This window comes from Oryza glaberrima, chromosome 9, assembly GCF_000147395.1.
Source record: "Oryza glaberrima chromosome 9, OglaRS2, whole genome shotgun sequence".
Classification (NCBI taxonomy): domain Eukaryota; kingdom Viridiplantae; phylum Streptophyta; class Magnoliopsida; order Poales; family Poaceae; genus Oryza; species Oryza glaberrima.
In genome coordinates this window covers 3,183,118-3,201,147 of record NC_068334.1, presented here as the reverse complement: position 1 = coordinate 3,201,147, position 18,030 = coordinate 3,183,118, and the positions used below count along the sequence as shown (strand labels likewise).

General features: G+C 41.1%; 1 protein-coding gene and 1 pseudogene across 1 annotated transcript; both read left to right on the top strand.

Annotated features, from left to right (window-relative positions):
• The first annotated feature begins 5,523 nt into the window (after positions 1-5,523).
• On the top strand, positions 5,524-7,965 carry LOC127785052 (nitrile-specifier protein 5). The gene is made up of 2 exons (XM_052312475.1): positions 5,524-5,641; positions 6,784-7,965. Exons 1-2 carry the CDS (start codon positions 5,612-5,614, stop codon positions 7,750-7,752), a joined length of 999 nt encoding a protein of 332 aa, XP_052168435.1. The 5' UTR covers positions 5,524-5,611; the 3' UTR covers positions 7,753-7,965.
• A 1,517-nt stretch (positions 7,966-9,482) lies between these two features.
• Positions 9,483-17,575, top strand: LOC127785054 (2-oxoglutarate-dependent dioxygenase 33-like; annotated as a pseudogene).
• Positions 17,576-18,030: the final 455 nt, after the last annotated feature.

Genomic DNA, 18,030 nt, shown 5'->3' with positions numbered 1-18,030 from the left:
CTGGCCCCAAAGCGGAGAACGGGGATAAAGCAGCCACCGTCCCCGACCTCGCCAGGCCCCCGGAACCTGATCAGGGCCCCACAGCGATGAAGGTTGGTTCCTGACAACATAGCGCGGGAGGGAAAGAAGCTGACGATGAGGTGTGAAAGGGAGGCCGGCATCCGGTGGTGTGGTCAACAAAGGCAAGTGACGATGGGCATGATGAAGGCCAGCAGGGCGGGGTAGGGTGAAGGCTAATGGCGTGGGGCAGAATGAAGGCGAGCATTGGTGGCATGGACGCTTAGTGCAGGAGAGAGACTAGCGGTGATGGCCGGTGGGCGACGACCTAATGTGGGACAACACCAGTCTTGGCGATGGAGCGCAACACGAAGAAGAAAAGGGAATCGGGAGTGTCGGTGGCGGAATGAGTGGTCACGAGAAAAGATAAGGTTTAGGTTTTTTCTGTTGTGTATGTATGTGATTGAGGTCATGGCCTGATGGGCCTCTTGGGCTGCCAGACTTGAGGACATGTTCTAGCTGGCTATAAAATCATAAGGAACCAGGTTTCGAAAATGCTAGTGGGCCTATTTTGAATGAGCTTTCATTGTGATGTGCAACTTTGGGGCCCCATGGGGTCACCTGCGGGTGGATATGTTGAAAAGGTCACTTAGGCCTAGAGGAGGGGGAGGGGGGGTGGATAGGCTAAATTAAAAACTTAAACTAAGGCAGAAGCAGTAAATTCGAATATATCCGAAGGGTTTCGTATATTTCCGAATGCAACAGAGCAACAACTATCACAAGGTAAACAAGATCTATCTTCTCACAAATAAGAAAAACAAGCTCGAACAGCGGCACAAGCAAGTGAGACTAGAAGGAAGGAGAGGTGTTAACGCCAAAATTTTTTAAGCCCGAAGTCATCATCGGCTTAGAGTCGATCTCTGGCAAAGGGGTAAGTCATACGTTCCGTTGGCCCTGGCAATTGTGTCAGCTACATTGGTGTTGTTCAAGGCTACATCGCTTCGACCTCTTTGATCACTCTGGTTCGGTTGATATATTTTTCTACCTATTTATCATATATCTTGGTTAATCTAAGTCGATTATTCAATTTACTTGTATTGGTCAGATCTTTTCTAGGGTGTGGTGGGTATCGGCTAAATTGTTTTGTCGATCTAGATTAGCTAAGGTATTCACCACCCTGAAAATCAGTCAAATGCTTATTGTCTAGATATTATGTTTCTTTTCATACTTAGTGCTGCATCAATTGGGTTTGACCTACTAAGTCGTGCTTAGAGCCATAGTCTCTAGTCTGCTTTTTGATTGCCAATAAGGATTTCATCGGGTTTCAGCCGATGAGTTATATGGACGTTGTATCGACTTATAAGGATTACATGCGAATTGGATTTAGCCGATTGCAACAAAGGTTTAATTGATTAACTAATCATTTGGATTTTACGACATCGGACCTCCAGCCGATGTATTCTTTAACCATCGGATTAGCGCTTATTCTATCATATCATTGATAGCCGATTGGTTTCCACTGAATTATATTAGTTATGTTACATTATCATCAGTCAATTGTCTTTATATCATTATCTACATTGGACATATAATCGATTACTCAAAACCCTGTCCACATTGGTTGGAATTACTCCATCGGCTTGTCAGCCGATCGGCTCTTTGATCTTCAATTTATATATCTTGTCAGTTGTAGGATCAAACTGACTGGCACGTCCGCATCTCATAAATATTCCGGACCAGCGCTGGAGCTAAGTAGATCTCCCAGGCCATTGTGTTCATCGACTTAGTTCGCGCCAACACAGATCTGGCACCATCGACCAAGCACGGATTTTTTTTTGTCAACAAGAGGGAAAGTGATATCACCAAAGTTCTTGCAAAATAAGTTGTTTCCCAAAGTTCGAATCCTTGAGGGGATTCTACGCTCCGTTGAGGAGCTCACAAAGAGCCGGGTCTTAGCTAACTCTTTCCTCAAGAGGTTGCACAAAGCACTACTCCTTCCACCCACTAGTGGTTTTCTTTTCTTTCGGAGGCTAGATCTGGCATTCACAAACTTCTCCTAGCCAACCACAAGTACATTGGTGGCTCAAGAGTGGCACTTAGCTGCTTAGGAGTACACAATTCCCAAGATTAAAAGATGGAACAAGGATCCCTTGGAGATGAAACTAGTACTCAACGAATCTTCACAAAGTTAACACCAAGCACTCACACAAACTCAAAACCACAACTCTCACACACACAAGGTCCGAGCTCAAAGATCGGTGTAGAGGGGAAATTAGGAAGCAAGGCTTAAAGTGGTCTCAAAGCAAAGCAAGCCAAGGGCGAAAATATTTGCATTAGCACCAGCAACCTTGACTTGGAGTAGGTGGGGGGGGGGGGGGTATTTATTGCCACGCCCACAAATCCGCCGAGGGAGTCAAATTGCAACTGTTTTAATAGTTTGTGGGGAAGGGGAGGGGGGTCGAGATATCCGGTATTGTGGTTCAGGGATTCGAATAAGATTCGGTCACTAGTTAAGGGAGTCAAAGTGAGCTTATTGCAATCTACATTATGCTTCTAGTAAGTTGGCTTTTCTCCCCTTGGGCTATACTTGTTGCCCTTCCCTCAAATTTCTTATATATATATATATATATATATATATATATATATATGCATAACATACCTATATATAATTTTAAAATTCTATGGGTATTCAGCTGATATCCATGAATCACATTGGATCCGGCCGCCAGCCGGGGCTTCATCGTGAGGAATGTTTTTCTAGACAAATCCAAGGGTGGTAATACGGAGTTATATCCATCCTAACTAACTGCCAAATACTTCTCTCAAGGGTGGAAATTAAAACTATTTGTCTCATGCCATATTATGTCACGCCACTTCAAATAAATCAAGCCATTAGATGGTAGTTAGATACCACATATTTCTCTTTTACTAGGCTCCCAAGTCCCACATTACATGTTGGGTTGTCCATAGATAGCTAATTAATGACATCACAAATGATTCACCTTCGAAACCATTTTCTAATGGGAATCCCAAAAGATACCTAATTAATTATTTGGATGTCCCTAAGTAACCATCATCGCTTGATCTCACCTTTGTCGATCAGGCACCAAGATTTCTTCCACGTACTAAACATGTCTCAACTCTCGATTTTTGATGGACAAACAACTTCTTCATTGATGACCATATGTAACGTCGTGGCCTAATTAGAATTTGACATCTGTGATCCATGAGAGCTGTGTGCACATGTCTATTACCACATTGCTAATTTAGTAAGAGTGAAACCAACTTATAAGACATCTTCCCTCTAACCATATCGCTCTTGAGTTAACTATTTTACACGAAGTGAGGATGAAAGTTTAAGTGGAGTGATGTATGTAAGTGGGCCCACTTGTCGATTGGGCTGGCTACGTGGTTCTTGAGGGAAGGCTCACACAACATCATGTTTTCCACATGGAATAAGTTCACTTGACGTCCCTCAATTATACACCGAGTCTGTCTGAGGTCCCCTAACCGCAATACCAGAAATGTATACCCTTGAACTATGGAAAATCGTCAAAAAAAAAGTGTACCCCTAAACTAAGGAAAACCATCCCAAAAAAAAAAGTGTACCCCTGAAAACCATCCAAAAAAAATATGTACCCCTGAACTAAGGAAAATCATCAAAAAAAAATGTGTACCCCTAAAATAAAAAAATGTGTACCCTGAACTATGGAAAACTGTCCTAAAAAGGTCCCGAGAAGCAAAGAGAGGAGAGAAGAGAAAAAGAAAGGAAAGTAGAGATACACCATTTTCTCTCACTTATATGTGGGCCCCACATACTTATTTTATTTTTTTCTTACTAGGATGCCACGACAGCGAAACTAGACATCTATACTGACTCAGGACTGGTTTTACATAGTTCAGGGGTACATATTTCTGGTATTGCGGTTAGGGGACCTCGGACAGACTCGGCGTACAATTGAGGACGTCAAGTGAACTTATTCCTTTCCACGTTGTACGATCTTTTCTCAGAAACAATAATTAATTTTTTCCTAGAGTGATGGAAAATGTTAAATGCATCTGTAATTCTGTATGCACGAGCAATACGTCTTCTTTCCCCACCGAATATTTCACAAGCGTTAAACTATGTACTCCCACAATAATGTATGGGCCAACAGCATATTTTACATGTGTGGGCCAACAGCCGAGATGGAACAGGTGCAACAAATAGATTAGCATCTGAGAAATTTTAGCACTTATAGGATTATTTTGCTATAGAAGGCAAGTTCCACTGTTGTTCTGGTGGAAAAGGTACATGTGTGTTTGCACAGATTTTTTTTTTATTGATAATGGAAGATTTCATTTGGTCATTGGACGAGTACACATATGATTTCACTCTCGGAAACCACCTGCCTCTTAGTTACAATCCAAAATGCATGACCGGTGCACATCTCAACATGGTGTAACATATGATATCTTAACCAACTTTGCACAATTAAATAACTCCTAATGATAACCTTAATTAATTATCACTCACTTCATTGTCCTAAATCAATTTCCATTAGCATGTTGATGCCTTTTGTCCATTAGGCAATAATTATCAGGCATTTTTGAGTTACATCCAACATAGTGTATCATTCATTCGCCTTTGTCATGCTATTCAAATGAAAACCGCACCACAGTATGCGACAAACATAAAAGTGTAAATCATGGAGCCTTTAGGAATGGAGTTAAATGCCATCATATGTGTGGCATATTTACATGAATGCCACCGTCTATTCTGATACTACCTCCTACTACCTCCTAGTTAGTTGATAATACTTATTCTTTTGGATAGGATAAGGACACGGTCTTAAAAAACAATTTTAACTATTAATTTTTATTATAACATATATAAAAATATTAATAAATATATACTTTTTGAAGAATTTTTTAAAACCAATCTCTATATATGATCATAATTCTAAGAAAAGTATTTTAGATGCTATTTATAGTTAAAGTTTTTAAAGTTTGATTATAGGCTTTGTCCATAAAGATAATAATTATTAACTTGGAGATAGTAGTTAGTAGTGCGTTATGTAGCTTTCCATTAAGATATATATTAGCATTTTAATATTATGAATGTGTTTTCAGTAGAAACTATAATGACACAATTTTCTAGCTAACTTTAAAACTGTGAAGGCGTAGATTCCATCTTTTTACCATTAGTTTTTGCAAATTCTTATGGTTTAACAACATGCAAATTATATGCATAAAAGTATTTCCCATGGTGAATCTAAAGAAAATCTGATGATATTATACTATATGAGTTTTTAAAAGTTAATGGTTAAAGATGAAAATATTTGACTTCAGATGAACTAGAGTGTAAGAAAATTTGAAATAAAGGAGTACACGAAATCAAAACACACATTGAACAAGGACGTTCCAGTGGACTCTCGCCCGAGAAAACTCCAAATGCTGTACATAGTGGCTTAATGGTAATTTACCTCGTAGCAAATGGCCACATTGGGGTTCAGAAAAATGTCGTCAGCAGGCCCCTCGACCAGCTACAATTGTATATCACTTGGCCTCTGGCCAGATTGGTGGAGAAAGGCAAGTTCTCAGGCTGCAGAGGAAGCAGAGCTCCAATCTGTTCATGCCAATGGCTGCTGGCACCTGGGTGAAGGTAATTTCTCTTGCTTACTCATACATATGCAATTGATTGTGTACTCCCTTGATCTATACCTTTTCATAAGAAAGGTTTGGTTCAGTTTTGGGGGAATTTTTTTGGCTGAGATTTGTTCATGTTGCAAGAGTATTTGGCTATTTGCTGCTTCGAGTGATGGTTATGGACATGGATTAGTTGGGAATTGGGGCTTGTTTCTGAAGGTTGTTCATATATTTTGGGGAGGGTTGTGGATTGACCCTGCTAGGATGAAACTTTGTTCTAACCCAAGAATTTTGACATTTGGGGATTTTTTTTTTCTAGAGCAGATCACTAAGGAATCAGAACATGAGGCTTAGAATTTTTGTTTTTAAGGAATTAGACTTCGAAAATTGAGTAGCATGTTCAGAAGCTAGGGATTTCAGATTATAAAAGGTTGGGGTTTAATTAGCGAAGAAGTTTCAGGTTGTGATGCTATGCTGCGGTGTTGATTGGGTAACAGTGACGGATTGATAGCCATGGACATGAAAATGAGTTGGGAACTTGGGTTTTATGTTGGTGATAGTAACTGTTTGAAGATTATATAAAGGGTCAAATATATTCGGTGTATCTTGTTGATTCCAGTTTTCCAAGGTTTGTTGACAATGAAGATTATTCGGGAGGGCGTTGTCAGAATCCATTTCAGTTTCAGCTCTCTGGAGTTGACCAAGGGATTTTGATTCCAAATTTCCAGGGCGATAGCAAAATGCTGACTTCAAATTTATGTGTCAACAACATTTCCAGTCAGTTTTGAGAAGTACAATTTGTGTTATTCAGGTGTTTCTGAAAACTGTCGACTGTCTTCAATATCAGATGCACAAAGAAACCCTGGAAATGCAGAAATTCGGGCCATTAGGCTCATGAACATATGCAAATAAAAAGCGCCGCCACATATAGACATCCACATATTAGATGTCACTTAAACTAATTAGTGAATTCCTGGAAATTTTATAGAAATTACAATCCTGTATAGAACGCAAGAATTTCATAGCAAATACTAATAATCTTCGAACACAAATTGCTCAGCGAGAGAGTAGTAATTTTCTTTGCAGATTGCAGCATCCAGTTTTGTCTAATTTGATTAGTAATTGACATCAGTTAATTAATTAATTAATCACGCGCAGCTAGAGCAGAAGGGAGATGGGCCGGGAGCAAGAAGCTCCCACGCCATCACCCTCGTCGGCGGCACGGCGTACGCGTTCGGCGGCGAGTTCACGCCGCGCGTGCCGGTGGACAACGCCATGTACGCCTTCGACCTCAAGTCGCAGTGCTGGTCGGCGCTGGACGCCTCCGGCGACGTGCCGCCGCCGCGCGTCGGCGTCACCATGGCGTCCGTCGGCGCCACCGTCTACATGTTCGGCGGTCGCGACCAGGAGCACAAGGAACTGAACGAGCTCTACTCGTTTGACACGGCGACCAACAGATGGACGCTGCTGTCCTCCGGCGCCGGCGACGGCCCGCCGCACCGGAGCTACCACTCCATGGTGGCCGACGCCGCGGGGGGCGGGAAGGTGTACGTGTTCGGCGGGTGCGGCGACGCCGGCCGCCTCAACGACCTGTGGGCCTACGACGTCGCCGCCGGGCGGTGGGAGGCGCTGCCGTCGCCGGGCGAGGCGTGCAAGCCGCGGGGAGGCCCCGGGCTGGCCGTCGCCGGCGGGAAGGTGTGGGTGGTGTACGGCTTCTCCGGCGAGGAGCTGGACGACGTGCACTGCTACGACCCGGGCACGGGCGCGTGGTCCACGGTCGAGACCACCGGCGGCGGCGGCGGCGGCGACAAGCCGTCCCCGCGCAGCGTGTTCTGTGCCGCGGGGATCGGGAAGCACGTGGTGGTGTTCGGCGGCGAGGTGGACCCGAGCGACCTGGGGCACCTCGGCGCCGGCAAATTCTCCGCCGAGGCGTTCGCGCTGGACACGGAGACGGGCGCGTGGGCGAGGCTGGACGACGCGGGCGAGCACCACCCGGGGCCGAGGGGATGGTGCGCGTTCTCGGCGGGGGAGGTGGACGGCCGGCGAGGGCTGCTGGTGTACGGCGGCAACTCGCCGACGAACGATCGCCTCGGCGACATCTACTTCTTCACTCCGCCGCTGGCTTAATAATTCCTGAACCGGCGAGCGACCTTGTCGACCTCCGTCATGCAGGTGTCCGCGTGCTTCCCTTCTGAGCGTTGGGTAGTTGTGTGGTTTGTCACTGTGTTTGATGTTGGTGTTGGTATCATGTTATCCTGTGTTGTGTAGCTGATGAAATAAATGTGATGCATTGGTCATTGGTGCTGCAAGAGGCTTCAAATGCCTGTTTTCCAAACAAAATGTCGCCTAAGTAACTAAGTTCATAGGGTACTTAAGGGCTGGGCTAAGATAGCTTGAAATTTTGAAGTATTATTTCATTTCCTTTCGGTCGTTCAAATTTGGTTAGAATCAGTATAAATCCAACATAAATCTATATCTTTACCTACTTGAAAAACAAAGTATGCCTCTAAGCCCCCTTTGTTTCATGGGAGTAGCTATATTTATGGCGTTATATTTTTCATCAAAAATAGTCGGTATGTATTTATATTGTAAGTTCCTAAATTACATATTTAATTTTAGTGTATTTATAATGTAGCTCTCAAATTTACATACATAAATCGCAAAATTACATATGTAAGTCCCAAATTAATTTACATATGTAATCAGTATGTAATTATAGTGTAAGTACGATGTAATTAGTATGAATAATTTATCCACTAGTGATATAGTTTAATCTCCAAGTATAAAAAGCAAATACTAGCACAAATCTTGAAGATAATCTGTTGAGTTGTGATACAAATTCATTTGCACTTAATAAATGCCAGCTTCTGCCGTAGTGAAGCGGAGGCCCATCGCCGGGAGGCTTGGGCCGGAGCGTAGCGGACGAAATGACAGTGGGCTTGCTTCCCGTTCCCCTATTCCTAATTTGCAGAGCTAATTTGCGGGATTAACGAGAGGATGGTAGCGGACGTTCGACGCCTCAAGTCCTCAACGCCGGCGTGGATTCAATGCAAGTAACAAAAACTAGGAGAGTGGGGTCCTTCTATCTGTTGGACTGGGGGCCATATGTCATACAATTAGTGATATACCTGGCGCCAGTAATTTTTGAGTGGGTCCAGGGCCCCCACACCTTGTATGGTAAATCCGCCCATGCGCATAACCATTGCTAGTGGACTAGATTGCTTTCTGTTGCCTACGTATAATATCCTTTTAGGTGGCCATCATAACCTAGCCGTTGCGAAAACATTCTTCATTAGTGACTGCTTTACGACAACCGCCAACGAATATATTGCATTTTCTGTGACCTTCGGTCGCTGGCGTATGAGATTCCCGCCACTTAAAACATGAAATGGACGCCAAGGATTAACGGTTATCCTTTTTATAGTAGTGAAATGCAGCCTCTACTCTATACAAACTGTAGAGAATAGCGTGGATTGAGAGCAAAGTGTATTTTTTTAATTGAGAGCAAAGTGTATAGGGGTTATATAATAGAGATAATTAGTTGCATATATACCATAGCTTCAAAATTAGAGGTGGCACTTCCCCGAAAAAAAAAATAGAGGTGGCACTTCTGAGATCTAAACCACCTCACGAAACACGTGGCTTTTGACATCTCAACCACCCCACTACCCTACAGTCTAAAATCCCAAATTGTGATCCTGATACAGATAGGCTGCTACCCAACGACAGAACCATTGTATCCTGGTACTGATATGGCCGATCCGATCCATCGTATCATGCGACCACCCTCCCTCCTCCCCAACCAGATCGACCATTATATCCGTCTCTCCCTCCAACCTCCTCGCTAGACCAGAGCCTTCCGTCGTGTCAGTGTGCCACCCAAACTCACCATGGCTTCTGACTTCAAGGCAATCCCCTTGATCGGTAAGCTATGTCTGTCTTTTCCAGGTTTTTTTTTCTTTTGAGCTAAAGAGAGAATTTATATTAATGACTGATGACTGACAAGGGGGTTACACTCCTGACTTGACAAGTCAACGATCCTTATTGCCAGTTAAGCAAGCCTATTTTTTACTATGGCCGTGTTTAGTTCCAAAGTTTTTCTTCAAACTTTCAACTTTTCCATCACATCAAAACTTTCCTATCCACGTAAACTTCCAACTTTTCCATCACATCGTTCTAATTTCAACCAAACTTTTAATTTTAGTGTGTACTAAATACAGCCTATGTCTTTTTCTTGTGCACCTGCACACTCTGCAAGCACTACACTCTGCAAGTACTTTAGAAATCAGCATTATCCATGAGGATCCTTATGGACTCCTTATCAAGTTAAAACAACCACTAAAACTAGCACAGTTTTTAAGGCACTTTTAACGTTGCCTATAATACTTTGCTATATAGACATTTTTAGGCATATTTTGTTAAATCTATCTTGTAGAGGTATATTTTTGGTACTTCAAAATTTTTCTCATATGTAAAGTCATTTTCTCAAGACATCTAAACCTCGGTTGAGTCACTTTCTAAATATTAATATGTGCATATATAGAATTAACACAACACATATATTTACAAGTAATGATATAAGGTTCAGATAATTAGTGCATTGAAGATAAAAATAATATACTCACGAGTTTAAGGATTGGTAATACTTCCTCCGTTTCACAATGTAAGTCATTCTAGCATTTTCCACATTCATATTGTTGTTAATGAATCTAAATAGATATATATGTCTAGATTCATTAACATCAATATGAATGTGGGAAATGCTAGAATGACTTACATTGTGAAACGGAGGGAGTAGCAAGGAAATATATTTTTTTCTATTTTCACATTGCTTTGCTATAGGTATGGCAAAATTTAATGCCTGTACAGACATTAAAAAAATACATATTCTTTTCTAAAGATAATTTATCAAAATACATTTATTAGACATTTTTTTAAAAGGTCTCTGCTGCATTGTAAAGGCATGTTTGCCTCTATATAGTACTAGAAAAATATCTCCACAAACGCAGGCTGTGTTTCTAAAAAAAAACTCCACAAAATATTTTTTTTGTAGTGGTTGTTTCTATGATAATCAGCATGCGCACCAATTTAATCGTCACTGGCGTATATCTAAACAACTTGCTTCGACCTACCCTGCATAACTGCACTGATACCGTTTTGTATGCACTGATAATTCTTTGATTATTATTCCTGTACTTGCTTCACATGTTTCTTTTCTGAATCCAATATCAACATTAACCTTTGCGTAGCCTTCTGTCGGGGCTTGCCATTTATTATTTGCATAGCAACATTATATTCTTCAAATTTCACTATCTTTGTCCACATACAGAGGCCCCATACTGTTAACATCATCAGTCCATTGTCGGACAGGCAATATGTTACCTTCAAATTGACTGAATCTGAAATTGTGGCCCTTCCATACTATAGTAGAATTCTTGCTTCACTGCAAGATTCAGATTATGAAATCCTGGTCTGGTTATGCTTCACCGCAATAATTCTTTTGCCTACTTTGTGACCACCATTTTCAGTTACTTCAATTAAGGCGTGTTCGGTTAGTTCCTCTACAAGAGGATTGAAGAGGAAACGGAGACGATTTATTTCACACCTTTTGAGGGGATTTATTTCTCGATGGGGAATTCCATGTTGTCATCTCTAATTTAGCTCACAGTAGCAGTGGCACAATGCAAAAGATTAGTACCACTATCGCCAGCTTGTTTGCGGTTTAAAAGGATGAAAAGCCCAATGACAGTACAAAGTATTGCAGTCTTAACAACTTGATTTGTATCTGAACCCTTTTTAAACCTTGAACATTACAATTAAGGCTGAAAAAGAACTCGAGTCTCACATGCTACTCGTGCTCCAGACGATCAAGCCGAGCTCGGGCTGCCTATGCCAAAGCTCGTGAGCTTTGTCAAGCCTCCTAATCGTTACATGTTACAGCTCTCAGTAACTAAAACATGCTGGAGCTGATATATCTTATATATTGATACATTGAAATCTTCATCTGAAAATTTCACCCTTTTTTCATTCTCAGACATTAGCCCACTTGTTGAAAAGATCGATGATCCAAATATGGCCAATGACAAGGATTTGCTGCAAGTTGTCCGATTGTTGGACGATGCATGTAGGGAGGCTGGATTCTTTTATGTGGTAATTACACGTTTACTTACCTTTTTAGCATCACTTTATAGTACAATGGGTACAGATCAACAAGAATATTTTGATGTGGCTGTGTCCTTGCGTTGCAAGCTATGATTTTTATATTACTACCGAAGCTAAGTAATGCAAATGTTCATCTGTATGTTATTATTATTAACAGAAAGGCCATGGGATTGCTGAGTCGCTAATGAAGGAAGTTAGGGACGTCACACACAAGTTCTTCCAACTTCCTTATGAAGAAAAACTAAAGATTAAAATGACACCTCAGAATGGATATAGGTATGATTTCTTATAGTACCATTTTAAGTTCCAACATTGATTTTTCCGTGCTCCGTTTTGGGTCGTTCAAAGCGTCCTTTCTCTATGAGTAACTTTGTTCTCTTGATCATCAGAGGGTACCAAAGACTGGGCGAAAATATTACCAACGGTAAACCTGACATGCAGGAAGCAATTGATGTAAGTTTATTTTTCTTTCTTTATTTTTAGTGACCCATTAACTTGTTACTAGTTAATCGCTGAGAAGAAAAAACGTCACAGTATTATGCGCCTATTGAACCTGGTAAATATGGAGATCTTGCCAAACCAATGGAAGGAACTAATTTGTGGTATGTTTCCAACCTTTCATCTTTGTTTGTTTTCATTTTATACCTTGGCGCTATATTATTTGGAGCCCTTTATGGAGGCAAGAGGTACTGTTATTTAGGTTATGTTTTGTGTTATAAAATATATATTTGCTTATCTTTAGTAATAAAATGACAGTAAAGAGGAAAACATTAATGACAATATATAGAAATTATTATTGCCATACATCCACTAGAAGAAACAAAATTAATTCAGGCAACCATGAAAAGTGTCTATAATAGAAATTTTACTTGAAATATACTAGCACCATTGTTTTCAAAACTCAAAAGAAAATCTTAAAATTTGAAGTGGTTCATATGTTTAAAGAATTACTTAAAATTACATAACAAATGATTGAAAGTTTGAAAGTGAATAGTGTCTAGTGACAATTATTATCAAAACGGGTGGAGTAGCAAGTGAAAAATACTTTTTTCTTCATACTTCAAGATCTATTACCTCTAAATGAGGAAAGAGAAATATCAATATGAAATGAATGGCCTAAAATAATCCGGGAGTACTATAAAAAAAGCTCATGTTATTTAACATATGTGAGAGATATTGCTTGCTTGACTTTCATATAAAATGGTACCACAATTCTACTTATTGATCACTTACTATGCATTGATAATAATTATGATAATATAATTAATTTAGCTTATAGCACACCTCTATTTGGAAGAATGAAGGAAATGAATTTCTAATTTACAATATATTAATAATAACAATATGTATCATGTTATGCAATATGGCTACAATTGTGAATTAGTTGTTGTTGCATATGTTGCTTTAATATAATGTATTGTTGTTACTAGAAGCATTTTGAATTGTTGAATTATAGCATTCCATGTTATATATTTTGATACTGCTAGTTGAATTACTTTGCTATTACTGAAGAGCTGTTCTGAACTTAATTTGGTACCCTTCCCTTGAGTACTTTTGGTTAGAAATATTTCAAATTCAATTAACCATATCATTTACTTTGATGCAGGCCAAAATATCCATCAAATTTTGATGCACTACTAAAACACTATATCAGCCTTCTAAGAGGTTCACTTTTGAACTTAGTTTAGATCTTAGCTATGCATCTATGTTATTTATCCATTTTTTTTTCTGATGGAAATTTTACTTATAGATCTTTCCAGAAAGATCATGCAAGGTATAGCCTTGGCATTGGGTGGGCCAGTTGATGCTTTTGAAGGTAGAACCGCAGGAGATCCTTTTTGGGTTTGCAGGTTGATTGGTTATCCTGTATCAACCGATATTCTAGAAGAGCATCGCACTGACACTGGCTGGTAAGCAAAATGTATCTATGTATTTATTTGGTAGTAATTGTGCTAGAATGTACTTACTAGATTCATCTGACACCGTTTTTCTCTTATGTCACATCCGTTCCGCGATCAATTCAGTGGAGCTCACACAGACTATGGTTAGTACTTAGTACATATCTTTCAGAAGTTCCCTTCGAAATAGACTTTTATATATGGATAACACATACATAAGGTGCTTTGATGCATTGTAAAAAGTTTCACGTGTTTTCTGTATTTCTGTTTATCAAACTCATGAAGATCATCTTTGTCATTTGGTTATATTACAGGCCTTCTGACATTGGTTAACCAAGATGATGACATATGTGCCCTTGAGGTACTTGTTTCTTCACCATCCATATATCTTATAGGAATACATGCTTTCTTTGTGTTTGAACATTACTTAAGTTCCACTTTTTACCCTGGACTTAAAACTAATCGTTTTTACTAGAAACCTGGACTAATATCATCCTTGACCCTGTTTAGATATTGTTTCTATCGAAAAATTGGTGGTTTTACTTTATGTAGACTCTTATTTCGCACATTATAATACTATATAACTATATAGTTGATCCTCACTAAGTGTAGTTAGTGCTATATATTTTCTATCATGTAGTTAATGCTATATATCTTCTCTCTCATTAAACCACATTACCTCAATTGTTTTTAACCACTTGACCATTAACCTATGGTACTATGACTATATAGTTTATCCCCACTAAATCTAGTTAATGATGTTTCTCTTCTCTCTCATTAAGTCACATTACCTTAATTGTTTTTAGCCATTGGATTAATCTACGGTCCAAATTGTCTCCTTTCTTTTTCTTCACTCATGATGCTTCACCTTAGGTTTTGCCTTAACTCATTGAATGATCAGTATATATTCAATCTAAATTATCATAACGCACATCATCTCAATTGTTTATAGCTTTTTTCAGAGATTGATTAGAGATGAAGTTATACAAAGTATATAAACTTATACATTTTGCTACAAAATAAATTAAACCTATACTTTATTCTATCATTATAGCATAATATTTCCATAGCAAAGCACGGGATTTCATCTAGTTGGCATAATGGTTGTGTACATCGATGTGGATTTTAGGGACTGGATTGTTATCCTTTATCTTAAAAATGTTGGGGAAAGTCATCTTATAGGGGACCAGGCATTGATAGGATCAGAAATGGTATTTGTGTGGATCTGGAAAATGTGTAGTAAAAAACAATTATTTTACGGAGCAAGGAGAAAATGGGACTACAAGAAAATTAATGGGCCACCCAAAATGGACTTTATCCTATCTTATACTTACTCATCCATGTCGTGCTCTCTGTTTTATGTGTCCCTCAAATTTGTTGAACTAATCTTTTTAGTCTCCCTATTCCTTGTGATATTTGTTGTACACAATTAACATTTCAACTAAACATGTTCTTCTATCCCATTGTGCAATTCACGAATGAGATCTTGGAAGCCACTTAATCTTGCACCGGAATTTGATCTCATAGTAGTAACCAAGGTCTAGTTTCATGGCCGCAAACCAGAAACCATAAATTCGGATCCATGCCATACTTTATATCCCGATCTTCACTAGGAGTTTGTTTACTCGATGATTCTCATCTTTGAACCATTGTGTTTTTCTCTATTCTAATAAGGAAAAAGTATGAATTACCTCCCCTCAACTATCGCGGTCGGCCGAATTATACCCCTAAACTGAAATACCAGACATTATAAACCCTCAACTATTCATACAGGACAAATAACCCTCCTCAACACTGTTTTGAGCGGTTTTGACTTAAGCTTGCACATGTGGTGCCAACGTGGCAATCTAGTCAGCAAAAAAATAAAAAAAACTCCATGGGGCCCACCTGTCATACCCCTCCCTCAATCCAATCCTTCCCTAGTGGTTCTCTCTCTCGCACAAGCGCTCGAGCAGCCGGCTGCAGAGCCCATGAAGGAGGAGGTGGACCGGATGGCTGGTGACGGAGGCGGAGCATGCCCGGGCGGCGGGCAACTGAGGCGGAGCTCTTTCAGGTGACTAGCCACAGAGACGGAGATTGCCCGCACGGCTGGGGCTTGAGGCGGAGCTCACTCGTGCAGCCGGCCGGAGGCGGTGATTGCCCGCGCGGAAGAGGAGACGGAACAGGTGACTGGCGGCAGAGGCGGAGCATGCCCGGGCAGCGAGCGGCTGAGGCGGAGCTCGCCTGTCTGGCAGAGGAGGCGGACCGGGTGGCCAGCGGTGGAGGCGGAGCACGCCCGGTCAACGAGCGATTGAGGCAGAGCTCGTTCTGGAGGCTGGCGGCGGAGGCACAGATCGCCCGAGCGGCGAGCGGCTGAGACTTAGCTCGCCTGGGCGGCCGGTGCCGGATCGGGTGGCCAGCAGCGAAAGCGGAGGTGGTGCCACGCGTGATAGAGAACTCACGCTCCAGCGAGGATGCCCCCCCCCAGGGCCCGCCGCTCGCCCAACCCCTCCGCGACCTTCTTCATCCAGATCACCGCCTTCTCTGCCCGGACCACCACCGCCACCGCACTGGGGAGGGAGTCAGAAGAGAAGGAGAGGGGAAAGGGAGGAGCGGCGGTGCCGGCCCTCCTCGCTGCTATTCGCCTCCTGCACAGCTCCATCTCGTGCATCGCCGCTGTGGACGCGGCCACCGACACCCGTCACTCGTACGTCATGTCCGCAGTCGCCTCCTGTCCTCCGATCCCCGCCCCGCCCACCAACAGCAAAGAGAGAGGGGTGAGGTAGGAGTAATTGACAAGTGGGCCCATAGTTTTTTATTACTTTTTTTATGATTGGATTGCCAAATTGGCGCCACATAGGATCAAAACCTTTCTAGATTGAGCCAAGGGGGGGTAATTTATCCGGTTTCAATACTTTAGGGGTATCAAATGTCCGGTTTTATGGGTTTTGGGGGGGGGGGGGGTAATTCGGTCAATCACGATAGTTGAGGGGAGTAATTCGTAGTTTTTCCTTCTAATAATAAAGAAGAGGGGAACTAAAACAGATCAAAGATGAGAACTTGATTTTAGTTTCTTTTTAATTATTTTAAAGATCAGTATTTTTTTTCATGGCAGAGCACATCTGAGCTGTGCATGGTTATATAGAATCTCTCACTGGATGATCTAGCATGAGATGCTTCTACACTTCTGTAACATTCTAAGCATGTTCTAAGATGCATAAGTAATTATGTAATTACCATATTACAGTTGCTGCCCACTGTTCATATTTAGCCTTAACTGGGGGAAGCAAACAATTTTGATTTGAGTGAAATATCTGGTGAATATATTTCAGGTCAAAAACCAATCAGGTGAGTGGATTTATGCCAAACCAATCCCGGGAACCTTCGTCTGCAACATTGGTGACATGCTGAAGGTCTTTTTTTTTCTTCGTTTGCACCTTCATTGTCATCTTTTTATTGTCATCAAACTTGTGACACTTATCACATGTCATATTTGGGTTAGGTTTGGTCAAATGGAATATATCAACCAACACTTCATCGAGTTGTTAACAATTCCCCTCGTTACCGTGTATCTGTTGCCTTTTTCTATGAGGTATATTACTTGCTTAATCCCCTAGCTCATCTTAATACTACACATCATTTATGTGAAGTTGCTCTCTCATTGTTCTTTCTTTCTGAATTCATGCCACAGTCAAACTTCGATGCTGCCATAGAGCCTGTTGAGTTCTGCCGGGAGAGAGAACAGGTGGTGTCGCCAAGTATGAAAAGGTTGTATACGGGGAGCATTTAATTAAAAAAGTCTTGAATAATTTCATCAAGTAAATTTGCGGAACAGAAAAAACAAACGTGTATGCACTCCAAGATCATATCACATCATTTATCAATAATACTGTTTGTGAAATTTTATTGTAGCACTTGTTGCATTTCTATAATTTGCTACATTTTAGGGGCTATCTTAACACTAAAGATAGAGTTCCTTTATGGTTCACCGTACTATGCTATAGTAGTGGGTTGTACTAGTGATCCAACGATTCGTTGGCATAATGTGACTAGTATGACTTCAGGGGTGTTGTGGGGAAAAATATCTAGAAATAGCCATCCCTCAATTCCCCTTGTCGTGGGGAGCCCCCCAAGCTGTGCCACTGCGTGTCAGCGGGAGCAGCGTATCCTCCTCCACCTTTGCTGCTGTTGGTATTTCTTAACGATCACAGATAAAATCCGCAAGCGTACGGATATACCAATATAGCACTTCCCCTATGGAGTATTCCAAGGGTATCGAATCCAAGGGAACGTGTGTGGTCAGATCTTCCTCTGGTTCTTTCAAGGACACCAAGGAAATGATAGGCCAGGATAGAGATGATTTACT